General features: G+C 43.8%; 1 protein-coding gene across 2 annotated transcripts in view; it reads right to left on the bottom strand.

Moving 5' to 3' along the window:
* Positions 1-1,109: 1,109 nt before the first annotated feature.
* pou6f2 (POU class 6 homeobox 2) overlaps positions 1,110-17,628 on the bottom strand; it is a 105,118-nt gene continuing 88,599 nt past the window's right edge. The window contains exons 9-12 of one of the 2 annotated variants that reach the window (XM_042068332.1): positions 13,978-14,187; positions 10,725-10,878; positions 7,927-8,095; positions 1,110-1,732 (exon numbers count right to left, since the gene is read on the bottom strand). In XM_042068332.1, the coding sequence (XP_041924266.1) occupies positions 1,225-1,732; positions 7,927-8,095; positions 10,725-10,878; positions 13,978-14,187 (1,041 nt within the window). In that variant the 3' untranslated portion in view covers positions 1,110-1,224. Of the gene's footprint in view, positions 1,832-7,926; positions 8,096-10,724; positions 10,879-13,977; positions 14,188-17,628 lie in introns of both variants that reach the window. The other variant, XM_042068333.1, reaches the window with a different exon arrangement.

Here is a 17,628-nt window from a genome sequence, read left to right as displayed (position 1 = left end):
AATATTCTTTTGGAGATTGTGCCATGCCCAATATTTTTTTTGTAAACTATGATGATCATTTTCTTATCTCAAGTGCACCTCCTTCTACTTTGAAAGAAAGTCTACTGGGGAAAAATGACAGGAAATAAACTGTCATAAGGTGAGCAGTGAACTAGATTTGCTGTGAAGCTCAAAGTCTGTCTGTATTAATGAAAGCTAGGACCACACCAGCTCTTAAAAGAGCAGCGCATAAAATAAAAAAAAAAAGAAAGAGAAAAAAGGTCACCCTGATGATTTGGCCAAGGTAACACTCCTCAACATCCTTTTTCTTGGGCAGCAAAATAGTGTTCTTTGGCTATCAGGCTTTGGCAATAAAATGTCTGGTTTTTAAACAGCTGCAGTAAGTGGAGAGTTGAAGTGCCCCTCAGTATGTCTATTGGCAATATCTGTGCAGCGTGGACCACCTCAGGTCTGCAAATCATCACACATAACAACCAAACAGTAAATACCTGCAAAAATTGGCATGACAGTACAAGAGCTTCGGAGAAAACAAAGAGAACACGCTTATAATGTCAGAAAGCAGAAATTAATTTTCAAGACTAAAAAAGAATTCAAAGACAATTAAGTTTTTTTTTTTTTGTGATTTTGACTTGAAGACAGATTATCATAGATATTTACATATAAACCCAAGTGGTAAAGTGAGACAAAGATAAAATGTTTTACCCAACCCCACACATATATCTTAGATTTTTTTGACGGCATACAAAGGTAAAAATTTAGAACACATTTACACTAGAAAAAAATCTCTGTATCCAGATGCAACAGACTTTGGTAAGTAGTTAGTTTTGTTGTTGTTGTCCATGACTCCACGGTGACCTCAGCACTAAAGTCTCCCTCATATCTCAAATGTCATCAATCTCTTGCCCTCTCATGACCACTGAACATTGCTGCAGATACAAGATAGTTTTTTGGTTTTTCGCTAAGGTCCTTTTATATAACTGTAGTGACTACACTGACAATATGTACTTCTGCTCTGCCATCTTTGTTGACAGTCCATTCAGATGGTACCAAAAGTAGGCAAACATATGGGGAGGGGGGGGTGGGGTGGGGGAGGGGGGGTGGGGGGGCACTTGTCCTTTCTTTTAGTCCCCAGAGTTCAGCTGTTTATGGGGTGGGTTGTCCCTTTTGTGGTGAGCAGGTTTGGTGTTTAATGGCAATTGGCCCGTCCTGTTTTGGTGTGTTCAATTAGGGGTGCTCCTCCAAGGAATCTCCCAGGGGGTCCATGGGAGCATCCATGGGGCCCATCTCTGGCTGCTTCAGGCGCTTTATTGTATTCTTCAGCGCCTGCCGCTTGTTGCAGAACCAGACACGGACCACCTCGCGGTCATAGTTCAGTTTCTCAGCGATCTCAGTCATCTCCTGCCCGGACGGGTGTGTGTTTTTCTCGAAGTGGCTGTTGAGGATCTCCAGGGCCTGAGGGGTGAACGAGGTCCGCCGCTTGCGCTTTTTTGACGGCTCACTGCCGATAAACTCAGTCAGGTTCTGCATGCCGGACCGGTGCCGGGCCTCTGCCTCGGCCATCCAGCGCTCCAGAACGGGCTTAATCTTCTGGGCGCTTTTTGGAGTGATGTCCAACTTCTCAAACCTGGCAGGATATAAAAGGCCAGGGTTCAGTTTGCCTGTCAAACCGCTAGCTATAGAGTTCTCTTGGGCTTCCTGTGGTAGGTAAAAGTGGCCTCTCAGGATGGTGTGTCTAGGGGAGAATTGAGAGAGAAGAATCTTACTCCGGTGCCCTGCCTCAGCCATAGCCATCCTGCCCGTCTCTGTTACCTGGTGGGGCTTCCCGGTCCAGCTGTCAAAGGGGCAGAGAGTTTCACTTTTTAACAGAGAAAAGGCGAATGAGAATTCACAATCCAGTTCACATGCTGGGAGTGATCATGACTAAATGTTTTAATAGCTGTCTAAGCAATGATTAGTTCAACCCCATCTACTGGTATGCTTTTTTTGTTCAACTGACTGATTACAATGAATTTGTTTGTTCCAATGGTGAATTGGTCTCTCTGCCCCTTGTTTGCAGTCAAGGGCCAAGAACACCCCATCCTAAGCTAAGATATAATGGACCAAGAAAACAATCAAGTAGCTAACTAGTAATAATATATCTGACTGCTAGTAACACAGTAGATCAAAATGAAATCAAAATGCATACTTTATTTAGTTTTACTTATATAAATATGATGATGACATTACAATGTCATGGTCACATCCATCCTTGCCAACCATCCTTAGATATACACATTACAGAATAATTTCACCCCAAAGTCATTGTTTGTTGTTTACAAAACAGAATTTCAATTGTAGCTGTTTAATACAAATGTTTGTCATATTATTTAATAATTAATTGTGAAATTCACAAACTTTAGTTTGAATTAAGCAATTAAGCTTTCTTTCTTTCTTTCTTTCTTTCTTTCTTTCTTTCTTTCTTTCTTGAGACTTTGCATGATCTCAAATCAGTCTCTGGAAAGGTCCCATGATTTAATCAGTTTATTAAGCAAGAGAGGAAGCGCCAAGAGAATAATGTGATCAATGAACACAGCGGAGTGAATTTGCCTGATTAGAGAAGCAGCACCTCCTCAATATGAACTCCTGTGCATCTCAACCATGCAGCATTTTTTACTTTTGTACCTGCCTGCTACTGACTAAAGCATGATCACATACAGTCTAGACCAACTTTGCTTGCTTTTTGTGGTAACAAAAACTAGACGGTGGTTCTTAAGGAAAAGTAAACATTTTTTAGTTTTGAAACATTTGAGGTGAAATTGTCCTGTAATGCCAAATCAGTCCAGCATGCACTTAGAAGTATCAGACTATCATTTATTTACACATGCTTCCTTAATAATTCAGTGAAAGCACACACACACACACACACACATAAACACACATAAACACACACACACACACACACACACACACACACACACACACACACACACACACACACACACATAAACACACACTTAGTGAATGTTTAATGCGAATACATTTTCACCTAACTCTAAACCCTAAGTTTGAATATTCGTATAGTTGAAAGCTTGACAGAGGGCTCACAGGTTGTCTAATTCGCTTTGTGTACTTTTGAGAATTAGCCTATAGGCACAGAGTATGCTGTCAATGGTGACATTCTCAGTTAAAATCACAGATCTATTTAATTGTCAGTATTTTCAGTTAGCAAATTCAGCATTCTTTAGACATATGAATTAAAGATTTATAATAAAAGAACGCATTTATTTAGAAAGGAATGCATTTCTATGGTGGGGGACTTCAAATTTGCTATTTAACCACAGTATATATTTTTTCAATGTAAGTTAATCATTCACATACTGTTACATGCAGGGCTGCTTTGTGATGTTCTCTGATCTGGATTAGGCTAATCTAACTATGATCATTCATTACGGATCAATCCCAGCTTTGTGACAAGGCAGCATTTCATAAATATCCAAAATAACTTTGCACAGGTTTTGGGTAGAGCTAGTGGATAAAAAAACACAACGAAATAACCTCTGACTTTTAAGACTTACAAGACAAACTTTTCACCCTGGGAGGACTCGAGGTAGAGATACCTGACTGTCCACTCCTGGCTCTGACAGCATGTTGTTATGTGTAAAGTGCAGGTGAGAGACAAATAGGGGCCGAGTATCTTCAGTGGGATTCTCTCTCTAGCTCTACTGGTTCCAGTCTACTCCTTTGAGGTTCTCTCGTTCTCCCTCTCAAGTTCACCGGACCTGTCAAGCAGTCAGTGGTGAGAGCCTCAGAGAAGCTGGAGTTGAGGGGAGGGAGAGGACTTGATGGGCTTGGAGCACAAGAGCTGCTCCTGTCCGGTTCTCCACTCATCCAGTGTGGCCAAACCTACACTAACCAGAACAGGTCTAGACACCTATGATGGAATCTAACTGGCATCTGAAGAGAAGAGAGACCTTCGACCTGGGGGAAGTCTTTCTGTCGACATCCTCTCTCTCTCTCTTTCACTCTCTCTCTTTCACACACACACTCTCTCTCTATCACTCTCTAAAGACCTCAAAGGACACGAAAGACAGTCTACACTGATGGCTTGTTAAAAACAGAGTAGGGGGTGGCAGAGTGGGAGGCTACAAAGCAAATTCTGGCATCTGACGAGTAATCGTTATTTATTTATCTTTCTGCTGCTAGACAGGTGCCTCAGTCTTCTTCACTTGAGCTACTTCTGCTTGCACATGTCAGAGTGTTTCTCCTGGCCAGTGTGCTGATCTCCACGGCACTAAACATGTTCTGTACACTTTTAAAACCATTAAGAGAGCAAGAGAGTGAGTGTGTGTGTGAGACAGAGAGAGAGAGAGAGATAGAGAGAGAGAGAGTTCCTCAGGGGCATGCATTACTGCCATAAGAAGTGGGTAAAGAGACAGGATGTTTCATGGCTCAATGAGAACCAAATGCACTTACTAAACGACTCTCTGTCTCTCCCCTCTGCGTGCTGGCTCACAGGACTCAGAGTATTAGAACATGCCCAGGGGGAAAAATACATACATTTAGATTCTCTCTCTCTCTCTCTCTCTCTCTCTCTCTCACTCTCTCCTCTTCCGTTCCTCTCCAGTCTTCAGTTCTGAAGAGGAACCTCTTTTTAGCCCATGCATAAATATTTGCTAAGTGCAGCCTAAAATCATGGACAGCTCTGCACATTCAGGACTCCTGGAGGTTTCTATTAGGGGATTTTAGATACACATTCTTCCTTTGGTTAGGCTATTCTTTAATGAAACTAAAGAAGCATATTCTCATTATTGCATTAAGGTCACAAATGAATAGGACGAGAGAGGGAAAGAGAAAGCGGCATAGAACGAGTGAATAGAATGCATGAAGAAGGTTAAGGACAGAAATGAGGGGGCAGCCATGAGGCATTAATCGAGAATGCGGAGTTCGGTGCTTTGATGGCTGGGGAAAAAAAGCCTGATGTGATTAAATATATATACGAGGGATCTTAAGCAGTCACTTTCTGCTTAATTTGTTGTGCAAATTATACGCGGCAGTCTCCCGTCACAAGGCATGAATCATTAATGAGGGAGCCAGTGTTTTAGTGTGGATTAATTTTGTAAATTCACACAAGGATTAAACGCGACTAAACGACTTGCACCCCCCAAAATTACATGAGTGATGACAACTTCACAGGCACAGGGTGCACGACTCATGCATGCTAAGCAGGGACGGCTGAGAAATGAGTCCAGCCAAGCCTGCTCCACTGTTGTCAAACACGGAAAAGTACTCCACTCCATATGTCAACATGAATTCTTTCTTAGATAAAACCTACACCACTCTATTGCTGTATGGAGTAGGCTATTTGTTTGCCTGCACAATAAAATGTCAAATTTTGTAACTCCACTTGTAACATGTTATCACATATATTATACGCATATTCTTAATAGAGAAAAAGCTTCATGACTATTTGAAACATCTGACTTTCATGCGTGTGTTGCCTTATTTGAAGACGTGAACACACTGCATTAACTTTCAATGACCTTAAACACTAAACAAGTCTCTTGAGTTATGCCTGCGACTCTAATAGGGACCACTGACACAGCCCCGGCGGTCTATTAGCGTTCTAATTGCAGTCTTTGCTGTATACATTGTGCAACTGTTTTCCGGCCAAACAGACAACACAAAGTGACCCAACAGAACTCAACAGACAGTCGGCATCGCAGCATGTGCATTCACTTTAAGAGCCCTCTGTCTGATGGCTTTGACGACATCCCTTTGTGATTGCCAAGACGAGCCAATAAAGCTTTTACAAAGTGAGCAATGAGATCAGACAAGATGGAGACATCTGTCACTGTCGGTTTCACTGAGCAAAGACTACAACCCCCAGAGCTCTGCTGTTCGGAGGCAGCAGCGCACTCCTCTCTCTCCCCTAAACTTTCATGTCTATGTTGATGTTAACCCAAGGAAAGCATGTGAAGTCTGCCTTTAAAGTTCAAAAAGAGAAAGGACTAGAGAGGCAAACTGTCATGTTTAATGTCATACAAATGAACAAATGGAAAGAGGGCTCTCCTTTGTGGCACAGATAAAAAGCAAGGAGGGGGGGGGGGGGGTGTGAGCACATCACCTGTTTATTTTAGAAGCTAATGGCTTTTAATGTATGTTATAAATATTTGAATTATGCATGCCGGTAAATATTTGATGGCGGATTTTGAAGACTTTCAACATTAGCTTGAAGGGACCTGCCTCATAACGCATTCCTGGCCCCCTCCCCCCTCTCGGCTTCTGCGTGCGGGTTCAGGTTTTATCGGCGGTTTGATGTTGATGTGATGAAATTTTTAGTGTGGCGCCTGTGCATCACATAAACAGGGAAGGTCATCAGAGCAGCAGAGAGTTAGAGTTCTCTGGGACTCTCTCAGAGAGAGTGGCATTAGAATTAAAGCATTAGCTATCTGAGGGGAGAGAAGGCCTGTTATAGCCCTCTTGTATGTATCCAAGATGGGCTCATGATTTTTATTTATGTGTCTTTTTTTGTGTGTGTGTGTGTGTGGGGCGGGGGGTGTGGGGGGGGGTTGCAGCCTGGTAGACCTGGCCAGCTAGAGTATATCAGGCATGCCTGTCACTGAGAAATTTCATGATCATTTTCTTCAGGCATCTCAGTCATGGAGAAATTCTGTGACCTTAACCCCCCCCCCCCCCAATTCCCCTCATGCAAATGCTATCTGATGGAATAAATAGCCTAACCACATTTCAACTGAGTATTTTCTAAAACCATTTTTCTGCTGAATGTCCCTGTTAAGCATGAGGCCTTTCCCCACCTGATTTAGTAATGGTGACGTGAGTGATTCTGCACGCTTGAGGGGAGCTGAAAATGTGTCTAATGTATTGAGTGAAAGCTGGGGACGTTTGAGGTGAAAGCTGGCAGGGAAAAAACGAACAGTGTGTTTTTACATGCCAAAATGATGTACCTGAATATTTCATCTAATCCTGGTGCATTATGTGCCAGTTTACAACTAAATGCATGTCGTTACAGCATCGTGGAACACGACATTTTTATTAAAAGTCTACTCCTGTCAAGTTCCCTCCAGCTCAGTGCAGAGGGAACTGCAGTGGACCTAAGTAATTATTAAATGCTTTAAGTGCTTCTTGTAATACTCTGGCTAATGTATTTTGCATAAGTAACCGAATCGTCTTGAATAACGATGAGAAGATCGGCAGGGGATGACACTGTGATCCTATCTGTAACCAAATGTGATGTGTCTGAGCAGAAATATATTATTCATCACTCTTAAACACCTTAATTATCTATGTTGAAATATGAATGTCGTTTATGGATATGAGACATTCAAGAGCACTTATGAGAGAGGGGACATTGGCATGCTCGCTACTGTCTTCTCTCCTGCAGGGAGTACAATGAGGGAGTGAACTTTGGCCGGCAGCCTATAATTTCATCTCATTTTGCTACCATGGTTTTAATTCGTGTGACCAACATGAGCTGTGGGAGCAGGATAACATCTAATTATTTCTGAAAATAGTTTGATTGCGGCTTTCAAGGTGGTGATGAGACATTTAAAACCTATTTAAAGCAGCTCTATGAGTCACACAGCTCCACGCTTGTGTTATTTTCAAAATTTAGGGTAAGCTACACTCTTATAAAACTCCTACACTACAGTCTTGCCACTATAGCCATTTCTACTTGATTTTTACATTTAAAGGCTAATTGTATATTGTAGGCTAATTTTCTTGTCACCATCAGCTTTCAAATCATATGCCTACAAACCTGTTCTTACGACACAAATCTACTGCTGAGCCCTCTTCAAACTCACTTTCCATCATTAGTTCTCATTCTATCACTGCCCACCACACTCATCCATCCCTGTTTTTGTTATCTCCCCAGAAACCCAATTTCATTTGAGTTTCTCAGGCTGGGCTGCAGTTAGACCTCCGTACCTGCAGATGGCAGACTGACTGTAGGCAGGTCCCTCTGTGGCGCTGAGGGCCTGGCCCACCTGAGTTTGTGTCAGTCCCAGAGACAAGCGGCGGATCTTGAACGCTTTGGCAAATTCGCGGATCTCCTCCAGGTTGACGCCATCCACCTCACTTGGAGCAGTCTGGGGGTCTTGTGGAGAAAAAGAGATAACAGAGAAAAAAACAATAAGTCAACTTCTCTCCATCTGTCCTCCAAAACACCAGGACTCCATTAAGTATTGCAATGACCATATCACTATTCAAGAGACTAGATTTCAGATGAAATCTTCTACATTGTGGAATGTTCTGGATAGTGAAGGTTTGCACTTATATCAAATAATTTGCAAATCATTGTACCTGCAATTGATCAAGCTTTGTGTTTGCATCTTGTTCATTTGCTATTGCCATTGTTGTCATTAGTCATATGCATCTCTGATTTATATGAACACAGCCATAGAACAGGACTGTTTGTTGAACAGGGCAATCATTTCATCCGATCTCTGTCCAAACTATTTGCTACATCAATGTGATTTCCCTTCACATTATTGTGACTTAGAGCAAAGGCAACAAATTGAAAATTACAGCCAAAATTGCTTCTCACATAATAGAGATATAGAATCCTAACCGAGGGGGAAGAAAAGGTGTGTGAAGAAAGAATTTCTCAGAGGGCTTTAAGAAAGCCTCTTGCATCAAATATATATTAAACATTCCTGAGAGGACACAGATAAATGTTTGCCATCTGAGTCCTCTCTCTTTATGTCAGAAGAAAAAAAAGAGCGAAAGAGAGGAAGGTCAGAAAACATTTTTGTGCTACAAATGCAATTCACATCAATGGCCGTGCTTGTTTGGAAAGCCTCGCTTCAACTGCTAAACTGTTTCTCAACCTCCATCCTACTGAACTGCTTTTAAATAACCCCATTCGGAAGTCTCTGCCGGCTAATAAAATGTGATTTGCGCTGTACATCAATGTCAGGTGGCAAGGCAGCCTGCTTACTAAGGTAAAGTTTGGCGTTGGCGGCTTTGAATAATTCATGTGGGTCATTATCGATGAATTATTAAAGAAATCCTCCGGGCGTATTTAAGGTAAAATCTATTGAACCGGCATCTTGTCGCTCCCCATCAGCCATGCCGATCCTCAAGCGCAGAGTCCATGAGTCCTTGAACTAGAGTGATCCTGAGCTTTACATTTTCTATCGGTATCTTTTTTTCTCTCTTCTGGCAAGCTGTATTCAACACCTGAGCATATGCAAATGCTTGGGCTCATAAAGCTGTGGATGACGCATAGGTGCTGAAAACATATTGAAAAATATCAGTCCACGGTTCAGCTCCAGCTTTTCACATCTTTACATGCAGCCTTTAACCAAGGACACAATCCCATTGCTAACCAATAAACTGATCATTATAAATGCAGAACAGCAAAGGCACTATGTGGCTAGGGCTGAAAGACATAAACACACAAAGACACTCACACACACACACACACACACACACACACACACACACACACACACACACACACACACACACACACACAAAAAAAACACAACAACAATAGCAAAATGGTCCATTGGTTCTGTCCACAACAGGTTGATCAATGGCAGCCTCCCTTTTATTGAATTCAAAACTCCATCACAGATGCCTTTGAAATGAGTTCAGGGCGACTGCCTGTGACAAATGAGAATTTATCTAACTAAAACACTTTTAAAGGCAGTGGCAGTGCACGGACAGAGGGCCGCTGAATGATTTATACACGTTTGCTGGAACGGCTCGACCATTTCCCGTCACAAGTCTGATGTTTAGGGAGCGAGGCCAGGCCTAATAGTGTTTCTCCTCTATATACTGCAGCAGTGTATGAACAGGGTAGCGATGACGAGGGCATGACACATCAGACTAGTCAGGTGGATGAAAACTTTGGTCTGGGAGATGAAAACATATAGTTTTCAAAGTCCACCCACAAAATGAGAGCAAAGGGCAGCCAGACCAAGTCTATGGTGTGGGAGAGCACTGCTGGATATGCAGTTAGCACTCACAGCCATCTTTTAAACCAACATCATGTCTCATGTCTACTGAACCCATCCCACTATTCATTACACTATTTATTTATTGGCAGAGGTGTAAAAGTTCGGCTTCAGAAAGTAAAAGTCCTGCCACATATTTGCTCCAACCATTCACTAAACCAGCTGAAGCTAACTAGCACAACTCCTCAACCAGATAAGTGAAATCACTTGTGCTAAGTGTACAGGTAGCACCAATACATGATAGGACTACTTTCTGAGGTCAGACGTTTACACCTCTGTTTATTGGAGCCAAAATACTGTACACGTATTACAATCATTTTAAAGATACCCTGGTAGTCTAAATTATGGACTGAGAATCGGATAAGCTGCTCTTGGCTACAGATCAGTGTGCAAGTGTACAGTATGTTGTTTGTTTTTGAGCTCCACGCTGTGAGTTTGGACTCTCTCTGGGTGAGAGGGCTGACGCCAGGGGCTCCGTCCAGCGTGGCTCTGCCCTCACTGGGGTCCAGAGGCTCGAGCAAGTCTGGGACACCTGGGGGGAGAAGATGCCTCCGTGGAATCTCCCTGTGTTTGCGGTGCGCGCCTGCCTGCCTGCCTGCTTGCTGCTGATACACACGTGTGTGTAAGAGAATGTGCAGACATGTTTGTAGACGCCTGTGAAAAATGTGAGTGTGTTACGTGTGTATGTGTGTGTCTGTGTGTGTGTCTGTGTGTGTGTGCGTGTGTGTACTGTAGGTGTGGAGAGTTGCCATGGTTACTCACTGCTGACCAGCTGTCCCACGCTGAGGGCGGAGGAGGAGGAGGAGGTGGAGGAGGACGAGGAGGCCTGGCGGAGAGGGCTCTGGCTGTGGGGGAGACGCAGCAGGTTGGCCTGGCTGGATGGGGGTCCCGACGGAGCCGGCTGGGCCTGAGGCAGCTGGGATGGGGTACATTCACACAAACACACACACAAACACACACACCCACCCACCCACACACACACACACACACACACACACACACACACACACACACACACACACACACACACACACACACACACACAAACATCAAGATAGAGAAACACTACATTTCCAAAAGGGACTCCATTGTTACAGTGTGAAAAATCTAGGACAAGTAATGGAAACAATAACTGAATGATGCCAGTGCTGATAAATGGCAGCATTTTCAAAGACATTTGTGAGTCGAATGATCCTGGCATGTGTCTCTGCAGTTCTTAACCCCCCCCCCCCCCCCCCCCCACACACACACACACACACACACAGACACACAGATTGTGTGCTTGTGTGCAATCAACCAGTCGGATAAAAGAAAGGAACCAAAAACATAGTTGGCTCCTCTCCTCATCATAAAACCACAGCAGATTCTCAGCAGTGGCGTGGCCAAGCTATTAGAGTCCACACTTGGCAACCGTCTCGTTTTGCTCTTCAGTCATGTGCTTGAAAATGCCATACTTAAAAAAAAAAAAAAAAAAAAACATGTGACAGTGTAAAGAGGCAGAGAGACACCCTAGTAGTCATTATACTAGAAGAGCCAAAGCACCCCCCCCACTCCCCCCCTACGCCCCTCCTGTCTCCCCTCCAGTGCCAAAAAGACATCTGCAAAACAACTGCTCCTACAACATTATTCATCATTAAGTGCAATGGGGCCGAGGCGTTGCCATGTTTTATGCACCAATGACTTCGTCTTACAAGATCAAGTTGAGAGTGTTACGTCTAGGCTCTGCGAGTTGACGGCACCGTCTCTAAAAAAAAAAAAATGTAGGTAGGCTCTCTTCTCAGTTCAATTTGATATATATTATATCCCTTTCAGTGTGCAAAAACATGTTTGTTTGAGGGTGTGTGCATGTGTGTTTGTTTGTTTGGATATATGTATTCAGTGAGCACTAGTAAGACAGAGAGAGGAAGAGGGAGAGGGGAGTGTGTGCATGCATGTGTGTGTGCATATGTGTGTGTGCGTGTGTGTATGTTTGTGTGTGTGTGCGTGCTTATTTGGCAGCGTGCGTCAGAAGTGTTGCCAACTCCCTGTCAGAGCTGTCGGCAGGTCTCTGAGCATTATCTAGCTTCACTGGATCCCTTCAAGACGGCTGCGCCTGTACTGACAGCCCAAAATTACCGCCCAGGCAAAACACTCAGTCGTCCCGCCGAAGCGGCGCGAATGGCGTCTGAAACAAAATCATAAACATCACTCTGAGACATTAATTCGCTCACGTGTGCAATCAGGTGTTCCCTAAAGGCAGGCATTACGCTCCTGAAATGGAATCGTGTCCACCTCAAGCTGATTTTCCGTTGATGGTGGCGTGTGTTACAGTCCGCCACACACTTTCACATCTATTTATGTTAGTTCTGATTGAATGTCTCACTCTCTAAAGCAACCTACGACATAGAGGGGAGGGGGGGGGGCACTAGGCACGGGAAACACGGCAGAACATCAAATGAATTCCGTCAAAATAGTTATTATCTCTCATGTAACACACAAATGCGGGGGGTGAGAGGTGCAAGGGGGGGGGGGGGGTTCTGTGTTGCCTCTGGGGCAACAACCATGAAGTGCAAATCGAGGCAGAATTTTTCCAACATTCAATCACATCACTTGACACAATTTTTTGGTCAACTCTTAGACAATGTTCGGCATACAGGCTCACATAAAGCAGTTGAAGAGATCGAGATGTCGGTTTGTGTGTATTGGTCAGGGAGAAGAGAGGAGGAGGGCAGAGGGGAAAGGAGGGAGGGGAGGTGAAAGGATGAAATGAAAGAGATGGAGAGAGGATGAGAAGGGAGTGAAGAGAGATGAAATCAAGTGTGAGAGAATAGAGGGAGAGAGAGAGAGAGAGAAAAGAGTAAGGTGAAGACAGAGAGAAAGAAAGGGAGAGAGAGAGTGAAATAGAGAGAGAGCACTGAGCATTACATGGAGAAATGAGGAGCGTTGTTTTTGTTTTAGCTCTGCGGGGGCTCCACACTGCTTGGCTGTGAGCATGAGGGCTTTTCTGACAGGTGCCTCGTGATCACACACACACACACACTCTTTCTCTCTTTCTCTCTCTCGCTCTCTCTCACACACACACACTCTCCCTCTCTCTTTCTTTCACACACTCACACACACAGACATATATACATATATACATAGAGTATATACACTTAGAATTGGGAGAAAACACACACATTTCCACATGATCCACACAAGGGAGTGCACTAGGATAAACACACTTCTTCTATACACACACACACATTTTAAGCATGTGGACGTGTGTGCGCACACATACAGAACTAACGATGCACTGCTGCTTATTACCCAGTGCAGAGCAACGTGCTGTATCTTTGGATCGTGCTCTGTTGTCATCTCCGCAGCAGTGTCTACAGCTGTAGTCTTAACTGGCCATGTCAAGAGAGTAAATCTGAGAGGTTTTATTGAGAGCAGCCGCTGTGAAGGCCTGGAAGCGATGATATCTTACATTTGTGGCTTCTGTGTTTTTGAAAGTAAAAGACGGAGGGGGAAAAAAACCCTTTTCAAGTGGTTCACAGGCTCTAAAGATGAGAGGGAGTCAGAAACTTTGTTCGTGAAAATGCAGGCTTGACTACTTCAGCGGGAGTTAGTTTTCACCCGAATAAATGAGATGCCAAAAAGTTTGTGTACGTGTGTGTGTGTGTGTGTGTGTGTGTGTGTGTGTGTGTGTGTGCATGTGTGTGTGTGTGCGTGTGCATGTGTGTGTGTGTGCATGTGTGTATGTGTGTGTGTGTGTGTGTGTGTGTGTGTGTGTGTGTGTGTGTGTGTGTGTGTGTGTGTGTGTGTGTGTGTGTGTGTGTGCATGTGTGGGTGTTTGTGTATGTGTACATAAAGTGATTATGCCATGACATACAGCAAAGCACAGCAAAGACTCTTGTCTTTATCTGTTGTGGTATATTTGTGTTTGTTTTTGTGTGCATTTGGGTGTGTATGTGTATATGTTGTGCATGCATGTGTGTGTGTGTGTATGTGTCTGCGAGTGTGTATGCACCCTGTTGGTCTCAACACCACCCACCTGCTGTCCAGGCTTGATTGGCGACAGCGTGATTCCCTGGGTGTTGATGACTGGCAGGATCTGGTTGCCGATCACCGTGGCAATGATCTGGCCTTGGGCATTGGTCAGCAGCTGAGGCGTGATTGGCTGGACCTGCAGGGCAGGATTCCCTCCCCCTGATTGGCTCCCAGGTCCCGCCGAGTTAGGCATCAAAGGAATTGTTCCAATTATCTGCAGACAGAAAGAGGGCGAGAAACCAAAGAATAAGTCAGATTTGTGTTTGAGTTATTATTTCCAAACAAACAGGCAAGAGACACATAAATGGAGGTTGCTGGTAAAAGATGGTAAATGGTCAGAAAATCCCTTTATTGAATGTTTAACTGGTATGGGTAAAGCAAATAATTAAAGTAATGTGTTTCTCTATAGCGGACCATGGGTTTTCTTACAGAATATCTCAAAAAGTCTAAAAAATGTATGTACAAAAGAAAAAAATATTGAATGTTCTTATGGCAAGGCTTAAAGCAGGAAAATGTGCCTGAAGTTATCGGACATTGTCCATTGTCCATTTTCAAATATTAAACCGCCCAGCCCACACCTATTCCGGTACAGTGTCTGAGAACTTTAAGTTTGTTACAAGCATGCAGATTCCGTGCAAACAGAGCAGGAAAAGAGGAAATTCTACACAATACACATTGGAACATACATCTGAATGTGAATAAAAACGTAATGGCTCAGAGCACTACTAGGAGACTTATGTCAGTATTCACTTCAAACTGACTTCCCTTTTTTAAAAACATTTGTGTTTAAATCACTGTGGACAGTCGTTTGTATGCATGTATGTTTGTATTTTTGCACGTACCGCTACTGTTTATGTAATGTTTTTAATCTATTCGTTGAGTCTGTAAATAAAGTTTTACAAATATATATATAATATGGGTATATATATATACACACACGTATATGTACACACAATTCTCCTTTTACTTTTTCAATCTGAGTAGCAGTTAAGGCAGTTCTCTCAGACATCTGAAGACCAGCTGGAGATGGGGGGGGGGGTGAGGGGTAAAAGGGGGGTGAGTGGGGCAGAGAGCACACACGGAGAGAAGAGAAGCGCTGCCAGCACACACTAAAGGTCAACGCTGAGTACCTGTGTGTGTGTGCTGGTGCACACCACTGGCTGGGTTATCCATCACGAGGTCACAGGATATGTACTGTGTGTGTGTGTGTGTGTGTGTGTGTGTGTGTCTGTGTGTCTGTGTGTGTGTGTGTGTTTTAGAGAGAGAGAGAGAGAGAGCTACTGAGAGACTGAAATTTAAGGAGAGAGGATGTGAAATGTCTATTTGAATTTTGTGTACACATTTTGAAGCATGCTTTGTGACTGCTGTGAACGAGCCTTTGGTTAACCCATATGTATTATTGTTTATTCTACATCACACCTGTGTAGCTTTTGTGTTCAATGCATGTATGTGTGTTTGCACGCATGCAGGTGTGTGTTTAAGTACATGAGCTCCCTGATGTGCAAGAGTGATGTAATTGTGTGCTCAGGAAAGAGTGAAAAGGGTGGCGATAATCCACCGGTCAATCCCGGTCACACACACATACACACACACACACACACGCACACACAAAGACCCTCACCCTGTAATTCAGTTGCCTATGTCCCTGAGGACCTGAACCCTTTCACGCTTGTACACACACAAACACACAAACACACACACACACACACACACACACACACACACACACACACAAATAAACAAATACACTCAAACCGAGAAATTCCAAGTCTTCCAAAACCTTCTTTCCAAGCTCAGAAGCCTCTCCTCTCTTCCTCTTCTCTCTCTTCCCCCTCCTTTCTCTCTCTTTCTCCTTCTCTCTCTCTCTTTCTCTCTCTCCACTCTCTCCCCCTCTCCACTGCCATCAGCAGGGGGAGATCAAAGGGCGCAGCAGTGCGGTGTGTCACCGCTGTGTTTTTGGTTCTCCAGGCCGACGGAGAGCAGCAAAGAACAATGCTTCAGAGATCGGGGAGGGGGGTGTCGGCTGTGGGGGTTAGCACCTCTTCACAATGATGAAGGCTAATGTTACCCAGGGACTGCATCTCCCATCACCCCCTCCTCCTTCTCCACCCCCACCTCACCCCAATGTGCCCCCCCCCCCCCCCCCCATCAGCAGCCCTCTTTGATTTGGAGCTGCACCACCTCACACTCTCAAAGCCCTGCTTATAATGTCTGCTGGACTGGAGCGGAGACCTGACAAATGGAGGGCTTGCCATTCCCATGACAACGTTTTCTTTTCAATTACATCTCGGATATGCAGGTTGGGGGTTTTCATGTCAAAAGAGGTGATGGTTAAACAGAGAAATAAGAATGTTATTAATATGTTTGCATCCATACATCATTGAAAAGGTATATCCAATTTTCCTGTGCAGTGTTTGTTGGAGACATTTAAATTGTTTATGTGTGTGTATGTATGTAAACACATCCTAATATCCAAATCCTACATAATATATAATATCCAGAACACACTATACAGAACGTTTATAAGGATATTTTTAAATCGGACATCAAAATCACATCATTAATGTAGAAATATTTTTTTGACAGCAAAACTGCATTGTGACAAACATCCGAATGACCTTAAATAGACTAAGCTGGGTATTAAACTGCAGTCAATCATCACACTGAAATGGCAATATCTGTACATCTAATCATAATCAGTTATAATTCCCATCACCGGGTGCACATGCACATACAGTATGTGTGGACTGTATATGATCACTCTCTTCTCCAGCCAGGCCGTGAAGAGGAAATGCAGATCACTATAGTTTACAGCCACCAGCACTGCCATCCTCTTGGAGGGCACTACAGATCCTCTCTCTCTCTCTCTCTCTCTCTCTCTGCAAGCTCTCCTCCCTCTCTCCCACACATTCTTTGACATAATGAGGTGGGAGTCCTGCTGGAAAGGTAGTCCGCCGACGTGTAATTCATCCACACCATGCCTCATTTGCTTGCGTTGCTTCACATTAGGAGACAGATAATTTATCTCTCTCTCCCTCTATCCTTCTCTAGCTTGCTGCCTCTCTCTCTCTCTTTCTCTCTCCACTCCCTCCTCCCTCTCTCTCACTAACATCCCTCTCCCTCTTGCTGCCACTTAGCATATTTTATTGCAGACTCTGATGCTCATGTCATCTGACGCGGTGCGTTTGCATGCCTCCGTGTATCTGAAGACTTGTTCCGCTCAATTATTCATCCTCATTCGACTAAGTGGTTGTTCTACAAGCGTAATAAAATAGCTGGAGCCTGACAGCCACGCTCTTATCCCAGAACATACACACACACACACACACACACACACACACACACACTGTGTCTTACATTATGTGAATGAGAGTGTAATGTATTAAAATAACATAATAACATGTGCTGTGGTGGCATGTTGTATTCCAAAGAGCATGACAGCATATGCACAAACATGCTCTTTTCAGCTCTTCTGCAATGTCCCTTTGTCTCCTTCTGTCCAGGCCTCCAGCCTATTTATTTCTCCTCTAGAGGTGTGAAATGTCCAGTTCAGTGTTATGTCAAGGTGTGTCCTTCCTCTTCCTTCCTCATGTTATCTCTCTCTCTCTCTCTCTCTCTCTCACACACACACACACACACACACACACACACACAC

Source organism: Alosa sapidissima, chromosome 17, assembly GCF_018492685.1.
Source record: "Alosa sapidissima isolate fAloSap1 chromosome 17, fAloSap1.pri, whole genome shotgun sequence".
Lineage (NCBI taxonomy): Eukaryota > Metazoa > Chordata > Actinopteri > Clupeiformes > Clupeidae > Alosa > Alosa sapidissima.
The sequence above is the reverse complement of the archived record's forward strand: the minus strand, read 5'-3'. Positions and strand labels throughout refer to the sequence as shown.